The sequence below is a fragment of the Panthera uncia genome (genome assembly GCF_023721935.1).
Source record: "Panthera uncia isolate 11264 chromosome D3 unlocalized genomic scaffold, Puncia_PCG_1.0 HiC_scaffold_8, whole genome shotgun sequence".
Lineage (NCBI taxonomy): Eukaryota > Metazoa > Chordata > Mammalia > Carnivora > Felidae > Panthera > Panthera uncia.
The window spans coordinates 73,266,249-73,284,694 of NW_026057586.1; the positions used below are offsets into that span (position 1 = coordinate 73,266,249).

At 55.4% G+C, this 18,446-nt stretch overlaps 2 protein-coding genes across 7 annotated transcripts in view; one reads left to right on the forward strand and one right to left on the reverse strand.

The window, feature by feature from the left end:
* MVK (mevalonate kinase) overlaps positions 1 to 3,552 on the reverse strand; it is a 23,048-nt gene extending 19,496 nt beyond the window's left edge. The window contains exons 1-3 of the mRNA XM_049619173.1: positions 3,255 to 3,552; positions 2,287 to 2,382; positions 1,279 to 1,426 (exon numbers count right to left, since the gene is read on the reverse strand). Coding sequence (XP_049475130.1) covers positions 1,279 to 1,426; positions 2,287 to 2,364 — 226 coding nt within the window. The 5' untranslated portion in view covers positions 2,365 to 2,382; positions 3,255 to 3,552. The remainder of the gene's footprint in view (positions 1 to 1,278; positions 1,427 to 2,286; positions 2,383 to 3,254) is intronic.
* MMAB (metabolism of cobalamin associated B) lies at positions 3,548 to 17,372 on the forward strand. Of its 6 annotated transcripts, XM_049619174.1 has the most exons (11): positions 3,548 to 3,713; positions 4,860 to 4,921; positions 7,815 to 7,908; positions 9,766 to 9,823; positions 12,224 to 12,296; positions 12,527 to 12,624; positions 12,993 to 13,057; positions 14,802 to 14,861; positions 15,692 to 15,845; positions 16,092 to 16,184; positions 16,279 to 17,372. In XM_049619174.1, the coding sequence occupies exons 1-11, from the start codon at positions 3,598 to 3,600 to the stop codon at positions 16,357 to 16,359; spliced, it is 954 nt and encodes a 317-aa protein (XP_049475131.1). In that variant the 5' UTR covers positions 3,548 to 3,597; the 3' UTR covers positions 16,360 to 17,372. The 6 variants fall into 6 exon arrangements, 4 of the variants coding, with proteins under 4 accessions (XP_049475131.1, XP_049475132.1, XP_049475134.1 ...); XR_007455183.1 differs by lacking the exons at positions 15,692 to 15,845; positions 16,092 to 16,184; positions 16,279 to 17,372 and adding an exon at positions 13,180 to 13,324 and having other exon boundaries at positions 12,224 to 12,333; XR_007455184.1 differs by lacking the exons at positions 15,692 to 15,845; positions 16,092 to 16,184; positions 16,279 to 17,372 and adding an exon at positions 13,180 to 13,324.
* Positions 17,373 to 18,446: the final 1,074 nt, after the last annotated feature.

Here is an 18,446-nt window from a genome sequence, read left to right on the forward strand (position 1 = left end):
CACTGTTAGCTCGATCTTATGAATTGTGAGATCATGACTTGAGCTGAAATCAATAGTCAGATGCTTACCCGACTGAGCCACCCAGGTGCCCCATTATTTTCTTTAAAAAAAATTTTTTTTTAACATTTTTATTTTTGAGAGAGAGAGAGAGGGAGAGAGACAGAGCATGAGCAGGGGAGGGGCAGAGAGAGAGAGAGAGAGACACAGAATCCAAAGCAGTCTCCAGGCTCTGAGCTGTCAGCACAGAGCCTGATGTGGGGCTCGAACCCACGAACCATGAGATCATGACCTGAGCTGAAGTTGGATGCTTAAACAACTGGGCCACCCAGGCACCCCAAGGTGCCCTATTATTTTTAATGATCTTTAAAAAAATGTTCATTTTATTTTTGAGAGAGAGAGGAATAGAGACAGAGCAGGGGAGGGGCAGAGAGAGAGGGAGACACAGAATCCGAAGCAGGCTCCAGGCTCTGAGCTGGCAGCACAGAGCCCAAGGCGGGGCTCGAACCCACGAACCGGGAGATCATGACCTGAGTTGAAGTCAGCACTTAAACGACTGAGCCACCCAGGCGCCCCTGATGATTTTCAATTATGCAAAACGCCACTACCTTCTCTTTGTCAAAACCATCCTCCAGAAGAAAGGCTCATTTTGTCCACTCAGACCTTAGGACCCTCCCAGCGGTATGTAACCATCACCGGAAGTAAATTTTCCTAGTCTTTTTCCTATGCACTTACATACCTGCTGATACCTAATCCGGGTCGTCCCTCAGATACATCCTGTTTGCATCTTTTGTTTTTTCACCCAACAACAGGCCTTCACGATCAGTCCACCACAGCCCGCATACATCCAGTGCATCATTTTATGCTCTTGAATTTAAAAAAATAAATAAGAAGGGGCACCTGGGTGGCTCAGTCGGTTGGGTGTCCGACTTCGGCTCAGGTCATGATCTCGCGGTCCGTGAGTTCGAGCCCCGCATTGGGCTCTGCGCCGGTAAGCTCGGAGCCTGGAGCCTCCTTCGGATTCTGTGTCTCCCTCTCTCTCTGCCCCTCCCCCACTCACACTCTGTCTCTCTCAAAAATAAATAAACATTAAAAAATTAAAAATAAAATAAAATAAATAAGTGAAGCTAATTTTATGGCTCAAGAGAAAAAAGAACACCCCCAGAGTGGCTAGTCTCCGGACCCCTCAAGGATAGCCTGGAATAACTACCCAGCCATGTGTTTCCCCTCTGTTCAGGACCCCGGCTCTTCCCACACCTGGTTCCTGCTCGCTGCACTTACCCAGAAAGCTCGTGTCCTGTAGCTGAAGCCTGGCCACATCCCAGACCTGCTTGATGCCAATGTTCGGTAGGTCGAGGCACACTTTCCCATTGCTGTGGGGCTGAAGCCGGAGGAATGTTCTTAAGTTCACGGCCACCGCCAACGCTACCTGTAGGATAAAGGGCAAAAGCAATGAGCCTGAGCATGGGTGGCAAAGAGTATGGCTCCAGTCTTAGAAACAGGGCTCAGTGTCAATGTGCTGAGGAGAGACAGCAAATACTGGCACACAGGGCACGCCCACTCATGCCCTTGGCAGACACTGCCGATCAACCTTGGCATGCTCTCCCACTAGGTGGCACCGGCACTACCAATCAATTAGGAGTTAGCATCAACTTCTGTTTGCCCTCTCCATGCAAAACTTCAGAGGTCCTCCACACCAAGGAATGGCTTCCCCATCATCACCATGTCATCCAAATAAATGTAAGTTAAGAACATGAAGAATGACGGAATGGAGAAAGCATGAGCTGTGGGTTCAGACAGACGGAGGTTCATTCCCGGTTCTACCCAGGTGTACGGGACCTTGGTCAAGCGACCAATCCTCTCCTAAGCCTCAGCTTCCACATCTGCAAAATAGGATAATAAAAGTTTAACCTCGGAGGGCAGTCCTCAGACTTAAATGAGACAATGCATGTTTCAGACTCGTCTGCTGGATCCTACTCATTTTCCCCATTTCTGAATGTCGGGGTGCCCCAGGGCTCAGTGCTCCCACTCCTTTTCTTCTCCACCGAAGCCCACTTTCCAGGTCGCCTCATTCCACCTGCACAGCTTTACCTTTCAGCTTTGTGCTACCTTACTGAGGCCAGAGGAGCCCTTCAGTGGGGTAAGCCCTGTCTTTTCCCTGCCTCGCTGGGGAAAAACTGACCTCCTCTCTTAGATACCCCTAGGCTATGCCTCAAGACTTCTTTTCAGTTTAAGATTAGGGTCAGGGAGAAGAGGTGCCCAATTCTCAAAGACTCTGGGGGCCTTTACTTTGCCGTGGACCACAGCATGCTCTCCATGAAGAATGATTTTCCCTGGAGCAGACACCAGCAGGACTTCTGACAACATAGCTAGCTCCTGGGAATCCTGAAAGAAAAAGCCAGAGAGAGGATGAGACATCCCCAGATCTCAGAGATATTAGAGAATACCCAGTTCAAACTCATCATTCTAACGAAAAAGGCAGCTACCATCCAGCACTTCCTATGTGCCCCAAAGACTGCACAGTCCACTAGGCACATCAGAAAGACCTGGGTTCAAATCCCAGCTCTTCAGCTCCCCAGTGAGGTCACTGTCTCTAACTCACTCAAATGGCTAAAAACCTTGGTTCCGTCCTATGTTATATTTGGACAAGAACTGCACTTACCTCAATGGGTTTTGGAAAGCTTAAGTTAAATAATACAAGAGGACCACTTGGCAGCGTGGGTCCCAGCTTTAATTATTACTACTATTGAGGCTAGAAATGTAAATGAAATCATGGAGTAGAAGGAAAGCCTTCCTGGACTTTTAGGCTGTTTCCAATACGTCACGACTATAAATTGTAGGCTGCAGAAAACAGATGTCAAGCCCCTTCCTGCATGCACGCTTAACCGAGGATCTCTACAACACAGAGTCCTAGGAAGTGACTTGCTGGGTCTACAGGTGTGCGCATTTTAGATTTTCTAGAAATAATAAAAAATTACCATCCATTTAAGGCCTCAATTACCTCCATATGATAAGACCTGAGCCGCACTATGAGCTAAGTGCCATCGTGATCCCCGTTTCTTAGCGGGGGAAAGTGAGGCTCGGAACCGGGAGACCTACTGCTTGCCCAAAGCTCCAAATCCCTTCAGATTCGAGCTCACTAACCGCTCGGGACGGATTCTCAGAGTCGGAGAAACCAAGCCAGAGAAGCCGGGAGCCCGGCCCAAAGTCTCAGCCTCAAACCTCGCGCCCCCGGCCCCGTGAGCCCAGGCGCTCACCTGCCTCGGCGGGACCGGTGAGCGAAAGCCAGAGCGGCTTGGGGACCAAGGCGCCACCCGAACAGGGGTTCACCCTTCCGCTCAGCCAATCAGAACACGCAAACTGGGCGTTCCTTTACCGATTGGCTTGAACATTGGCCAATAGGTGTCGCAACCAAGCTGTCCGGCTGCCCCCTCCGCGAACCAATGGGAAGCAAGTCCCTGGGAGTGTCCCGCCCTGGGTCGAGAGCCAAGAGCCAATGGAAAATGGGGGCTGAACGGTGACGCGACCGGAGGTAGGTGGAGTCGCCCGCGACCTGGACGGGAGCCTGGCGGGGTCAGCCCCTGACGAGCTGCCTGGCGCATGGCTGTGTGGGGACTGGGAGCCCGCCTTGGCCTGCGCGGGGGCCTCGGCGCCGGCAGGCTGCTGTGTCCCCGTTTCCAGAGCCGCGGCCCCCAGGGCGTGGAAGACGGGGACGGGTGAGTGCCTGGCTGGGGAGGGTAACTCGGACACCTGCCGTGAATTGTGGTGTCGTCGCCATGGTGACGTCACACCGCAGTGAGGTCGCCGCAGCAACAGCCAGGTGACACGTCTTAGTCCTGACGTCACCTTGGCCACGTGAGCACCGTGGCAGCCAGAGACCCAAGATTTCTTTGCACAAGTCCGAACGAAGCCCGGCTGTCGTGCGTCAGGGCAGGGCACGTCCCTGGCCCGCCACGAGGGCCATCTTGCCCCGCCTCACCGTCGGGTGGGCCTCAATTCAGATTTTGACCTATTTCCTAAGACACAGAGATACACCGACACGATCTGAAGGTGGCCGTCCTCACCGACCTTGAAACTTGCTCCCCTTCCCAGACCTCCGAACCCGCATGGTCCCATGAATTTATCATGGATCGATATACTCTCCTAGATCCAGTAATTGAACGTTTGGATCACCTCGTGATGCCACATGTTCGTGTCAAAGCCTGCATTAAAGGTGTTAGGTTGCTATCTGAAAATGCCAGAATTAGAACTCTGTTTTGCCAGGTCTTCATTCCTGAGGATACGTGAAGCTTCATAGAAGGGACATGGCCCAGATTACTTTCTCCAAGCAGCCCTGACTGGGTAGAGTAGAGGATAAGAGTTTGGGTGGGTCAAAGTCACGGTTTCTGTTGGGTAAAAGGTAACTGGGGTCTGGAGTAAGGTAGTCTTGGGCATGAATCCCAGCCCTGTGTCTTCCTTCCTCAGGGACCTGGAGTCTCATCTTGTGAGCTCCAATTTCCTCAACAGTAAAAGGAAGGTCACCGGTAGTGCCTATGGGATAATTCCAGGAGATAATGCCAGTAATCCACTTAGCACAGTGCAGAGACTATGGAAAGTGATCAATAAACTCTTTCAGTGAACATTTATTGAGCATGTGCATTGAGCAGTGCACTACATGAGCTACTCTGCAGATAATGGATGTGGGCAGGACACAGAGCTTGCCCACAACGGACTGAATTGGGAAGAAGGGAGGAAAATGATGCCAACATGAGATCCAAACAGAGGAGGGTAAAGTGCTGCCTCTGAGGTTACTGGGCAAGATGTGACCCACTGAAGGAGGTGTCATGCCCACTCTCCACTTCTTGATGTCTGTGTCTCATTAGGCCACAGCCTTCCTTGAAGACACCCAAGATCCCCAAGATATACACCAAAACAGGAGACAAAGGTAGGCGGCAGATGAAACATGCAAAAAACTCCATTTGAAAGTTCTTCCAAATTGTTTGCATACGTTAAAAATTATGTAACAGGGGCACCTGGGTGGCTCAGTCGGTTGAGCGTCCGACTTCGGCTCCGGTGATCTCACAGTTCATGAGTTCGAGCCCCGCGTCGGGCTCTGTGCTGACAACTCAGAGCCTGGAGCCTGCTTCAGATTCTGTATCTCCCTCTCTCTCTGCCTATCCCCTGCTTGTGTTCTCTCTCTCTCTCTCTTTCTCTCTCTCTCTCTCAAAAATAAATAAACATTAAAAACATTAAAAATAATGTAACAGGTGTCAATAAATATCATCAAATGTGATATGAAATGAAAGATGCCTAAGATCTATGAAGTGATAAAAGCAAGTTGCAGAGCAATCCAAATAATTGAAATCTACTTGGATAAAAGTGTGTGTGTGTTATGCGTATATACATATATGTGTTCAGATATGCATAGAATATGCTGAAAGGTTACATCTTGAAGTACTACCTGGGAGAGAGATTGAGTTTAGGAGAGGGGAATGAACAGAAGGGCTTTCATTGTTTATGGCACATACTTTTATTCTATCCTATGACTTTTTGTAACAAGCATATATTACTTTATGTAAACAATACCTGAAAATAATGTTGGACAGAAAAAAGTGAGATGTAGACTATATCAGTGTGACATATTTTCTAAAGTTTACAACTGCAGGGGCGCCTGGCCGGCTCAGAAGTGCATGCGACTCTTGATCTTGGGGTCCTGAGTTCGAGCCCTATGTCGGGTGTAGAGATTTCTTAAGTATTTTATTTTTATTTATTTTTTTAAATGTTTATTTTTGAGAGAGACAGAGCATGAGTGGGGAGGGGCAGACACACACACACACACACACACACACACACACACACACACAGAATCTGAAGCAGGCTCCAGGCTCTGAGCGGTAGGCACAGAGCCCCACACGGGGCTCGAACTCACAAGCTGTGAGATCATGCCCTGAGCTGAAGTCGGACACTTAACCGACTGAGCCACCCAGGTGCCCCTACTTAAATATTTTAATTAAAACAATTGCAGGTTGGGGCGCCTGGGTGGCTCAGTCGGTTAAGCATCCCACTCTTGGTTTCGACTCAGGTCATGATCTCATGGCTTTGTGGGATCAAGCCCTGCATTGGGCTGTGCGCTGGCAGTGGGAGCCTGCTTGGGATTCTCTCTCCCCCTCTCTCTGCCCCTCCCCCACTCGCACTGTCTCTGTTTCTCTCAAAGTAAACAAATAAACTTAAAAAAACTGTGCAGGGGGCGCCTGGGTGGCTCAGTCGGTTGAGCATCCGACTTCGGTTCAGGTCATGATCTCACAGGTTGTGAGTTTGAGCCCTGCGTCGGGCTCTGTGCCGACAGCTCAGAGCCTGGAGCCTGCTTTGGATTCTGGGTCTCCCTCTCTCTCTCTGTCCCTCCTCCGTTCATGCTACGTCTCTCTCTGTCTCAAAAATAAATAAACAGCAAAAAAAAATTTTTTTTAAAAACTGTGCAGGTCACTAGTTTACATATATTTTGGGGAGTATGTACTTATGTCGTAAAAGTATAAAAGATATGCATACAATATACTTAATGCCACTGAACCGTACTCTTAGAAATGATTCGAATGCTAAGTTTTATGTTATGTGTCTACTACCACAATAAATAAAGGGAAAGAGAACGGGCACAGGCATGCCCTCCAGCCGAGACCCCCAGGGACAGTCTAGTCAAGTTGGGTCTCTTAGCTCATTACATGGCACACCGTGGGCTCAGTGAGAAGATACTGGAAAGGACCCATTATAGGACTGGGCTTATGCCAGGTGATCTGGAGCAAATTCCAGGAAGTGGGGTGTTACTCTGGATTGGATGCTGTCAGGAAGCAGGGCTAATTCTCTAGTTGGGTATCTCAGTCATTTTTTATCTAGAAGGTGGGTGTGACAAAGAGAGGCCAAAGCTGTCATTGATAAAGAAGCAGCAGTCCCTCGCATTAGCCAGAGAATGGGGATGTTTGGTCATTTTTACAGGTTGGACAGTGTTCTGTGCTCAGACATGATTATGGGGGGTCTTGTTTGGGGATTGCTGTGTCACAGTCAGAGTGGGGGCCACCAGACAGTGTTCCACAGAGGTGTTTGAGTCCCAACGGAACACCACAGCCTGCCTGTGAGCGCCAGGCTGGCTCCTGGCTGTCGGGAGCAGGTTTGTTCTATCTCCGTGGTTAAGGGACCATGGTGGGAAATCGTGACCTAGGCAGAGATCCACAGAGGACTTCGATTTTATGTGAAATATAATTATAATATGTACCTATATGTCTTATTTCTTTTTTTAAACAATGTTTATTTATTGAGAGAGAGAGAGAGAGAGCGAGCGAGCGAGCCGTCCCACGCAAGTGGGGTAGGGGCAGAGAGGGAGGGAGAGAAAGAATCCTAAGGAGGCGGCACACAGACAGCATGGAGCCCAACACGGGGCTCCGTCTCACAAACCATGACGTCGTGACCTGAACTGAAATCAAGAGTCGGATGCTAAACCGACCGAGCCACCCAGGTGCCCCTTTATATGTCTTATTTCTTTAGCGGAATGATTAGTACATGATTTTTAGGAATAAAATAAAAGCATGTCAGGAAAGAAGTTACCCTTAGGAACAGCAATGAAAGGGAGTGCCTGGGGGCTTCAGGGGTGCTGATCATTCTCTACTTGTTGATCTGGGTCCTGATCACAGAGGTATATTCAGGTAGGAGCAATCGATCAACTTATATACTTAGGATTTGAGCACTTTTCTGTGTATATGTTATCCTTCAGGTGGAAAGTGTTTTTAAAAAAAGAGCATGCCAGGAAAAATAAAAAATCTTAATTTGGGTGGCTAAACATTTTTTCATAGGGTTTTCTAGCACCTTCACTGGAGAAAGGAGACCTAAAGATGACCAAGTGTTTGAAGCCTTGGGAACTACAGATGAATTAAGCTCAGCCATTGGGTAAGGCAGACGGGGTTGGCCTTGAGGCGGGGTTTGAATCGGCACCAGTAACGCAGTTCACGGGAAGCTCTCGAGAGCGCTGGCTGGCCCCGGGGGGCGGCCAACTCTTGGTGAACCTGCCTCGGCCTGGCAGGCACGGGCACGTGGTCAGCTCCACGAGGCTGCCGGGGGCTGCAGGCGCCTTTCCCTTCCGGCCCTGCCTGCTCCTGGCTGGCATCCGTCCCACGCCGTGTGGAGCTGCCATGCCCCTCCTTCCCTGGTTCCCCCACTCTTCAGGCGAGTACGGGTGTGCGGCTCCCACCTCCCAGTGATGGGCCCGACTAGGTGAGGTGTTCAGGATGGATAATGGCAGGTGCAGGTGGTCTGCCAGCGGAGCAGAGAACGCAGACCCCTTGGTGCCTGTGGGGAGGCGGGGGGTGGGGGGAGGAGGTGGAAGAGGCAGACACAAGGTGAAATGGGCAGGGGGGAAGGACGGGGAGTTCTGGCATCAGCTGTTTAGGATTAGCAAATCAGCAAGCCATCATCCCTCAGTCCGGGGCAGGGGGGCAGGAGACTGGGGACGCCTCGATTGTGGATTGTCGGAGAGCAAGCCTCTCCATGTGCCAGGCAGAGAGCCTCAGCCCACGTGCCTCATGGAGCCCACAGTCTTGGGGGTGCTGGGGGAGCAGACAGTAGAGGGGCACCCTCCAGGTGGCGGGAGCCTGAAGGAGCAGCACCGAGGAGGGTCTACAACTGGCTGCATCGTGGGGATGTCTTCCCTGAGGATATTCCCGGGCACCTGCCTGGTGCCAGGCCGGAGGATGTCGCTTTGCGGAGGGCAGGCTGTGTCCGGCCCACAGAGTTGTTCCTTGCAGTCCAAAGCGGGAGACCCACGCTAGATGACAAATTAACACGTTTGTCTGTTTAGTTCTGACTGTAAGGCAGGCTAAGACGATACGCTGGTTGTGCCCAGAAGGCAACCTCTGTTGCGTGGTGACACTTCACCCCAGTCCCCTCCTCTGTCTTCCGGGCGGGTCCAGCCAATGGAAGGCACCAGCAGGAGATGGGACATTGGTAGAGAGAGGAGCGGGAACACTTTTGCCCCCATTCCCCAGTGACTCTCGCCCAGTCAGCTGCATGGCTCCTGGCGGTGGCCCCACCGAGAATCCAGCTCTCCCGGGTCTGGAGCACCTTTGACCCTCCCTCGCCCCTTCAGGCCCCTGCTTGTGCTAATTTTTGCCACCCACTGTCATTCCATAACTTTTCTCACACCCTGTTAATAGTCCCCTGGCCAGCCTTTCCTCCAGGAACCCTGCGAATGCACTGCCGACTCTTCCCTGCCAGGCCCCTGACTGGTAAAGAGAGTGGCAGAGTTTGGAGGGAGGCTGGAGCTGGGGTCCTGACCTGCGTCTGGGGCGCTTGGCTTTCCCCATCCCACCTGCCTTACCAGGAACTCCTACTCAGCCTTCAAAGTCCCACTTCCAGCACTGCTTCCTCCAGGAAGCCCTCCCTGAACTCCAGCCCAGGCCAAGGTTCCCAGGACCCTGGCCCTTTCCAGAGAGCTGACCTCAGTTTGCAACTTCACGTTCAGTCGTGTGACACCCGATTCATGCCTCGGCCTCCTGCCGAACAGAGCCTGTGTCCCTTGTACTCATGCTGAATTGCCTGGACCTGGCCAGAGTAGGCACTGAGAAAGGAAGCGTTGACTGGATGAGTAATGAGTATAAGAAAAGGCATTTTGAGCAACAAACACCCCTAACCAAATGAAAGGTTATGATGTTCTCACTGTCAGCAAGAAAAATAACCCTGTGGTGTCAGAGCTGAATTAGGGCCCACAGACGTGATGTGAGACGCAGATTCTTTTCTTTTTCCTCATAGGTTTGCTTTGGAATTAGTCGCAGAAAAAGGCCACCCGTTTGCTGAAGAGCTGCAGAAAGTGAGTAGCAGTGTCTCATCCCAAGTTGGGATTTGTATCCCTGTGGCCTGATGGCCATAACTGGATTTGCCATCTGACCGTCACTTCCTCTCTGGGTCACCTGGGGCTACTCACTGTTTCTCTGGGACCCTCTGTTTCTTCACCTGCAAAACGGGGACACAGAGATCATCCTCCCTCCCAGGCGAGTGGTGAGAACAGCACCAAGGGGGGGAAACGTAAAGTGCAGTGGACTTGACCCAGCGTGCTTCTGCCTTTCAGGGGACGCACGGCAATGTCTGGTATTACTCTTGGTGGTTACAGGTGGGTGGGTGGTGGGGGGGGCTCCTGACATCTAGTTGGTAGAGGCCAGGGATGCACATGCTAAACGTCCTACAACGCCCAGGGCCTCCCCTGCCACAGAGAATGCCCCTTGCCTGAATGTCAGCAGCCCCGAGACTGAGAAACCTGGGAAAACCAGCTTCAGGAAGCCCTAGGCCAGGGGACCTTATGGCCTTCAGTATTAGTGTTCTCCTTAGGAAGCATGGAGACTGACCCACAGACAGGACTTTAACAGTGGAGACAGGGACATCCCCTCGGATGCATAGGACGTGTCCAAGGTTTCAGTCTACATATTGACCTGAGACTGTAGAAGCTGCTTCCTGGACACTCAGCCTGCTTCAGTCCTCCAGGCCAGGCTGGGGCCCGCTTAGCCTCCTGGGAGCAGGCGGAGGGCAGTGAGGGGGCCACAGAAGGGTGGGAGGGCCTTAAGTGCCAGAACTTTCTGTGAATGAGGCCCTCCTATGCGCCGCCAGCCAGCGTGGTTTTCAGCCTCCCAGTGAAGAAGTTCTCACCTCAGCAGGCGTCATTTCCGCATGCTGTGCTCATCTCTGCAGGGTTTCCAGAGGGAAAAGGCTGAGGCGGGGGTGGGGGGGCGGGGGCAGTGACGTGATGAGTCCACCTATGCTTTAGGCCCCTGTCCTTTGGGTCCCAGCTCCAACGTCACGTCCCCCAGGGCCTCCAGCCCGGTTAAGCGCCTCCTTCAGCTTTCCACAACCCCCGTTGTGGAGGCCCCGCCTCTAACGGCAGGTGCCACAAAGAGTGTCACACAGTCTGATCCGTCTGTCTCCCCACTGGCCTGGGCATCCCGAGGGTGCAGACTGTGACCTTCTCACCCGGGAGCCCCGCCAGGTCCCCGCTCGCTGGGCCCGTGCACCGCTCTCCTCAGAAGCCTGTGACCTGCAGGTTAACGGGCACGTTATTGGGGCAAAACAAACTCCTAAAGGAAAGGGCCGCCTGCCCAAGGCGCCGGGGCTGGGAATCAGCGGAGTTGGGATCTGATTCCCAAGCTGGCTCCCGCCCCCTCCAGTGCTGGGGTGAGTGCTGCAGCTGGCCGTCCAGGGGGGCACTACCGTTACCCCGCCTCCCGCTCGAAGCCTGTGAGACGCCAGGTGGCCAAGGTCCCCACCCAGGTTCTGCCGGTCGGCAGCCCAAGGAGGGTCCCAGCTCACTGCTGGGTGGGCGGCCTCTGCTGCCTCCCGCTGCGCCCTGCTCCCGGCACGCTGTCACAGTCGCCATCTCAGCAGAGGTCGCAGACCACCACCCACCTCACGGCGCCCCACCCAGCTTGAGCGGACTCTGGCCGGCCACAAAGGAGGCGGCATTCGTGGGGCTCACTGGCACGGGCGCCCGTGGGTCGTTTGTCACGCAGGGGTCGACCATGTTCTCGTACATACTTGTCCTTTATGGCTTAGTTTTATTTTATTTTATTTTTTTTTTTTCAACGTTTTTTATTTATTTTTGGGACAGAGAGAGACAGAGCATGAACGGGGGAGGGGCAGAGAGGGAGGGAGACACAGAATCGGAAACAGGCTCCAGGCTCCGAGCCATCAGCCCAGAGCCTGACGCGGGGCTCGAACTCACGGACCGCGAGATCGTGACCTGGCTGAAGTCGGATGCTTAACCGACTGCGCCACCCAGGCGCCCCTATGGCTTAGTTTTAAAGCACTGTCACGTTTGGTGTCTCGGCCCGGCTGTCACAGGTCAGACAACCAAAGCCGTCAGTGGAGAGGAAAGGGAAAGACTTCCCGGGCCCAGGCCTGACGGAGACGAGAGCGGGGTGAGAAGCTACCTCTTGACTGTCGCTGGGCACCTGACGCTCATCGTCTGTGTGACTCGCATCCCCAAGGGACCCAGGGCCCCCGCTCAACAGAGCTGGTGTCCAAGGCAGACGTGCCAAAGGTTCAGACAGAGTTTGCCGATTCACCTTTAAATGCCAGCTGATTAAAGATCCGGCCAGTCCCCAGCAGGGCAGCCCCCGCTCGCCTCCTCGTGTCACAGGGCACCCCTGCACGTGGAACCACGTGAGCCCCGCCCGGCCCGCCAGGAACGGGTCTTCACTGTCGCCCCACGTTGCTTCCCCAGATCCAGTGCTCGCTGCAGGACGTCGGCTCTGCCCTGGCGACCCCGCGCTCCTCGGCCAGGGAGGCTCACTTAAGTAATCTTCTCTCCCAACCTGCCGCGCGTGCTCAGAGGTGGGACCCTGTCCGGGGCGTCCCCTGGCACCCCCATCAGCCTGGCCCGTAGACCCCGAGAAGGAAGGCCCTCCCAAGCCGGCGGAAGTGGTTTGCAGAGCCCCCCCGGGGTGGAAGGGACATGGGGGCGGTTTCCCTGGTCTGGGGGGCGACGGGCCCCATGGCCGTGTCCTCCTGCTTCTCGGCTCCTCAGGATGTGCCGCATTCGAGGCGGGGCCCATCCTGGAGCTGGAGCAGTGGATCGACACATACTCCAGCCAGCTCCCCCCTCTCACGGCGTTTATCCTGCCGGTAGGTGCCAGGCGGTGTCAACCTAGGGGTGGCCACAGGCCAAGTGTGTTCACAGAAACACACAGGTGCGGAGTAAGCCCCCTCTTTAATTTTTGCCTGTGACAGAAGCTGGCCGCCGGCCTCCCAAGTCCCCTCCGGACCCTCCCTGGTCCCTCCCCAGCCCTGCCCACTTTGGAGGGGGCTTCCCAGTGGACGCGCCCCTCTGCAGGGCCCCGGAAGCAGAACACTGCTGGCTGGGGGCGGGGGCGGGGTCCCGTGTATCCGTCGGTCCATCTGTCCAGGGGACTCCCTGTCTACAGTGGGCACACCCCCCCCCCCACCCCTTCCCCCCGCCCAGCCCCGCTCCAGCCAGTGCTCTCTCCTTTCAGTCGGGAGGCAAGAGCAGCTCCGCGCTGCACTTCTGTCGGGCCGTGTGCCGCCGAGCAGAGAGACGGTAAGGGGGCCAAGGGAGAGGGCGGGGGCCTGGCCAGAGCAGCAGGCAAGCCTAGGAGGGTCGGCTCCGTGCCATCCAGCCACCCATCGGCAGACCTTCACCTGCCACCTTCACCGTCCCAGGTGGACGCCAGCCAGCCCGGGTCTCTGTCCTCAGAGCCCTGCGTAGCCGAGGGGAGACAGTGACCCGCGAGCGGACAAATGACAGATGATGTAACCACATCACGATCAGAGCTTATGGAGAAACAAGAGGTTATAGGTGAACAGGGTAGGAGGAGTCCCTGATGGGGTTAGCTGGTTATTTATAATTCTGACACTCACGTGCTATGAAAGTCAAAAGGATATTCGGGGGAGGCCTCCTTGCCCTGTGCCCTGGCTCCTCGTCCCTGGGGGTTAATGTAAGTGGGGTAGTTGGAGCTGGGCAGAAATGAGTGAGGGACGTGGAGTGGACACAGGGAGGGTCTCTCCCAGTCACACTGCGTGAGCCAGGGGTTGAAGGATTGGGGGGCGGGGAGGAACAGCGTCCAGTGCGAGGGGACGGCAAGGGCAGAGGTGGCAGCCCGCACTGAACGGACACAAAGGAGACCCGAGTGTCTGGGTCCAGAGGGAGAGGGCGTGGGGCACAATGAGGCCAGAGACCGGCAGGGCCTCGGAGGCACACAGAGGTCTACCTCTATCCCGAGACCAATAGGAAACCGTTGGTGGGCTTTAGGCCACGCAGTGACATGAAGGGACCCTGCTGGCTGCTGGGTAAAGAAGGGCCCAGAGGGACCCACAGGGCTGGCGGCGGGGCTGGTGGGGGGCAGGTGGAAGCTCTCAACAGACCAGCCACCCGATGCCCCAACACCTCCGAGTCAGGAAGAGGAAGGACCCCTAAAAGCTACTGACAGCCTTTCAGAGAAACTTCAAAAGAGTTCCCTGCAAAACCTCCATTTACACCACTCGTAACGCCAGCTGCCACCCAGCTTCCCAGACAAATGGAAGTGAAGCCCTACACCGATGAATGGGCAGGGCCGTGCTGGATATTTTCTCATCGTCACCTCATTGATGCCTCAGGATAACCTTGGTAGAGGGGTGGTGGCAGCCCCCCGTGTACAGGAGTCGGGAAACGAGCTCAGAGAGGCGACCTCGTGGCCAGGGTGGTCACCTGAGCGGTCCATGGCAGAGTCCAGATTTGAGCCCGGGTCGGTCTGCTTCCAAACCCGAGCTCTGTCCACAGCCCCACATCACAAAGGTCCCATCCCTCATGAAAGGCTCGTGGGCCCAAGTGGTTCCCAAAGGGGCCCCGCGTAACAGAGCTTCAGTTTCAAAAGAAAAAATTCATCATTTGTAGAAAACCATCCGTGTCGGCAATGCCCGTGGTACCAAAACAATCAGAGAGACGCAAAGGCCCGGCAGGGGGCCTAGTCCAGCAGAGGATGCACCAGGCAGGGTGGTGGGGACGTGCATGTGGGATGATGAGACCCCTTGGGCAGGGGACACAAAGCCAGAGCCTCGGTTTCGGGGAGAGCATCTCTCAGCAAGGGTTATGTGGCGGAGGTGACCTGCGTCAAGGGCCCGGCAAGGGCCCGCCCCGTCACCAGTGCTCAGCAGACAGCAGTCCGGAGGGATGTCTGCGCCCAGGCCGGCAAGGGCACCAGGTCAAGCCACTGTAGGCTCTGAGGTGCCGGTGTGGGACGCAGCCCTGGGTCCCCCGGAGTGTCGATCCCGTAATGTATGCGACGTGGCGTTTCCTCCTCTTCCAGGGTGGTGCCTCTTGTCCAGATGGGTGAGACGGACGCTAACGTGGCCAAGTTTTTAAACAGGTACTCTGATGGAATTTGGAGAGTCCCATTCAGTAAAACTAGGCACGTTGTGGGAAGCAACGATAAGAGAAGGGGGCCCACACGTTCATATCCACTGAGGGTCGGCGACGTGCCAGGCGCTGTGTCGGGCACAGGCGTGCAGCTGAGGATGAGGCAGGTACCGTCCCTGTCCCTGGTGAGGTGAAGGTGTCGGGAGAGGCTGTTGTGAAAACCAGGAGCCCGCAACATAAGAACAAAGGGACAGTGCAGCAGGAAGGGGCCCGCTTTTGGGTTGAGTGACCAGGGAGCTCAGGCAGGGGTCAGACCCACTGTCAGCCCCTCCCCACAAGACTCCAGGGCTGTATGAACTGAGAAGAGACAGCCGTATGAACTGAGAAGAGACGGCCGGGCAAGGCCAGCTCAGGGCCGTCAGGGCCCAGGGCCCCGGCACAGGAGCCAGTGAGCCGGGCTGGCCCCAGGAGGTCTCGTCTGGGTTCCATTCCAGCCTTGCCTCATGCAGTTCCAGTGTGGGCAAGGTCAGGGCCCAGGGGCAGACTGAGAACCAGGGGGCCCCTGGGAGCTGTCCTGGATTTCCAGAAAGCGACCTCACAGCCGGGGTCTCGCCCCTCACTGAGGTCACTCCTCTCCCTGGGATGTGACCTGATCAGCTCCTTTCTTCCTGGGAGGTGGCTGGGCCTGAAGGGAGAGAGGAAGGTTCCGTTCATCGGCACAGCAGTGGCCTTTGGGGAGCCTTGTCCTCCCGTAGTGTTGTGTGGGCCAAGCCAGTTCGTTTCCTCAGCAAGGAGGGTAGCGCTAGGCAGACTGGAAACAAGCATGTCACTACCTTCCAGGAATGGGAGACACCCAGAGCAGAGTCTCTTCCACTGCCCCCAAACCCTGCCCCCAGAGAGATGGCCAGGCATCAGGAGGAGGGGGGTTCGATCTCAGTGGGGGCGTGGTCAGGGAAGGTTCCAGCAGGACCCGGCATGGAGCTGGCCGCAGAGGGTAAGATTGGGGCCTGGAGAGGTGGAAGAGGGTGGTGGGCAGCGCTTGGCATGAAAACAAGGAAAAGCGGGGAACGGTTGAAAGGTGGGCGGCTTCGTGAACTCACTGCAGGCTCCTTAAGGGCGGGCTGGGTGTCTCGGTCCTGGTCACGGAAGGTACGCAAACCAATCTAGGGAGTGGCCCAAAGCCACCAGCCCTGTGAGGTCCGGCGGGGGTAGCGGCCTCATCTGGCACGAACTGCCCCAGCCCTGGCGCCACAGTCACAGAAGCTGGCCTGGAGTGTCATCCATCAAAGCCCAAGTTGGCCGAGCACCCGCTGTCCCGCCCGATGCTCCTGGGGTGTGTGATTTATATTTCCTCCTTGAAGGCTAATATGGGAAGGACCCAGTTAGCATTGATCTCTCATTTCAGATCATTCTCTCTGTCCCTCCAGACTCAGCGACTATCTCTTCACATTAGCCAGATACGCAGCCATGAAAGAGGGGAATCAGGAAAAAATATACAAGAAAAATGACCCGTCGGACCGAGCCTGAGGCACCTGGAAATAATGCAAAGGGGGAGATCTGTAGAGCCCTCCGAGGTGAAGAGTTTGTCCTTCCTGTCCTGATTCTTGAAGATCTCGCCCAGGGGGGCTGGAGGAGACCCCTGTCCTCCCCACTAGGCTCTCCTGGGTCTTAGAGGAGGTGGTAATGAATGAATTCAGTATGGGGGAAAATAAGGCAAAGTGATCCCAGCAGTGAAAAGCCACATAGAAAAAAATTAAAAGTGGGAAAAGCTTAAGCCGTGAGTGTGTGTGTGTGTGTGTGTGCGCGTGCGTGCGTGTGCGCGTGTGCGTGCGCATGTGGTGAGAGAGCCCTTCCCCTGCCGGCTCAGGTGGCATAAAGATTTGGAACGATACCAGAGACCCTGGGAAATGTAATTGGGATTTAGCTGGGCCAGAGGGGCTGTAAATGTCACGTTTATAAAGGGGAAGGCAGGCGGGATTTGGAAGTTCGGTCACCTCCGAGCCACCATCCCCACCTACATGTGGGGGCAGGGCAGCTGCACACTGACAGGTGAGGCCTCACGACTTGCTTCGGACTCAGGGATGAGGGACCAGGGTCCAGGGAAGAGGGACCGAGGAACGGCACGGCTTGGAGAAGGATTTCTTTCTCTGCCGGTTTATGCCTCTGAGATCCATGCCATGGCTGTATTTTATCTCTCTTGTCACCGCCGCCCCCTCCCACTGCGAGATGACACTGCCAGTGCCAGCTGTGTCCTTGGGAAGGGGATATTTATGCAGGGCGAGGAGGCGGCCCTGAGAACGTGAAGATCGCGCGCTGCTAATTGCGGGAAATGACTCCGGAAGGGCAGGCTCTCGCTAACTGTCAGGGCCAAGATGCCTGGTGAACTCGGCTCAGCAATCATTCACTTGCGGAGCCCCTGCTTCACATCGGGCACCGGCTCGCTTCAGGCAGGCTGGTCACTCTGCTGTCCTCCTTTTGCCAGCGAGTCAGCGAACATTAAAATGATCGGTCACACGTATAATTTTGCTCTCATTTCTTACGACTCTGCCTGCACATTTTGCAGGAACGGGTACATTTCATCCCGCTGGATCCTCGGCCTCCCGGCAGGCTGCAACACAACCCTCTTGAGCCTGGGCGGGGAGGTGGCTGAGGTGCCGGTGAGCGTGGGCGAAGGTGAGATCCCTCCCGGAAGAGGCCGTGTCCGAGGCCTGCCCCGCTCCGCCCGCCCAGTGGTTAGCGCCAGGTCTGCTCCCCAGCGGGTGCTGAGCGTCAGTGCAGAGCTGGAAACGCTGAGAGCGCCGGCATTTCAGGAGAGGCTAACGTGGCTAACTGCCCCGCAAGCACTCGGGCCGGGCGGGGGAGGAGCTGGCCCCAAGAGCTTGCGGTGAACCACTCGTTCCCTCGCTTCTGCCCCCTCCTCACAGTCTTCCTGGAAGGGGCAGGACACACGTACCAAAACGCTCCCAGCCATGGTCAGACACCCTGGAAAAGGACAGGAGAAGCCCTTGAAATGCAGCATAAAATGATGCTTTGAAACAAAGCAGCTTGCCTCTTGCCAAATCCCGTCCCCGCCAGCCCTTGCGGGGAGAGGCTGTCGCGCGCCTGGAGTTAACCCCCGGTTCCCAGGCCCTGCCTCCGCCTCTTGTCTTTGGCCGGCACGCACTCCCCGAGAAACGGCCCAGGCGCAGGGCAGACTTGGCATCTCGGGGGCTGCCTCCCGTGTTGCCAACCTGAGAAAAACAGAGCGAGCCTGCTCTGGGGACCCAGAGGACTGATCAGTTTGAAACGTTTGCTGTCCTGCAGTGCCTCACAAAGCCACGCTGGAGCCAGAAGCAAAAGGAGAAATGCGCACCCCCGCGTGCACCCGGCAAAATCTCCTCCTGTGTCTCAAACCCAGGGGGAAAGTTCATCAAAAGCTCCGCCATCCAGACACACGACTAAGTAGGAAGCCCGCGTTGCCTGATCTGTTTGCACGCTGCTGTCGGCGCTCACGAGCCGTCGCCCCCGCCCCGCGCAGTTGTGCAGGGGTCGGGAAAGAAACAGCAGGCCGCTTTTACTTAAAACTGTGATGTCTTGGGGCGCCTGCCTGGCTCGG

Bases quoted from the DNA above. Each gene is read 5' to 3' on its own strand.
- MMAB (XM_049619174.1), top strand. From the start codon at position 3,598: ATGGCTGTGTGGGGACTGGGAGCCCGCCTTGGCCTGCGCGGGGGCCTC. The intron at 12,297-12,526 runs GTAATCTTCTCT...TCGGCTCCTCAG, and splicing joins GGCCAGGGAGGCTCACTTAA to GATGTGCCGCATTCGAGGCG. The intron at 13,058-14,801 runs GTAAGGGGGCCA...CTCCTCTTCCAG, and splicing joins TGCCGCCGAGCAGAGAGACG to GGTGGTGCCTCTTGTCCAGA.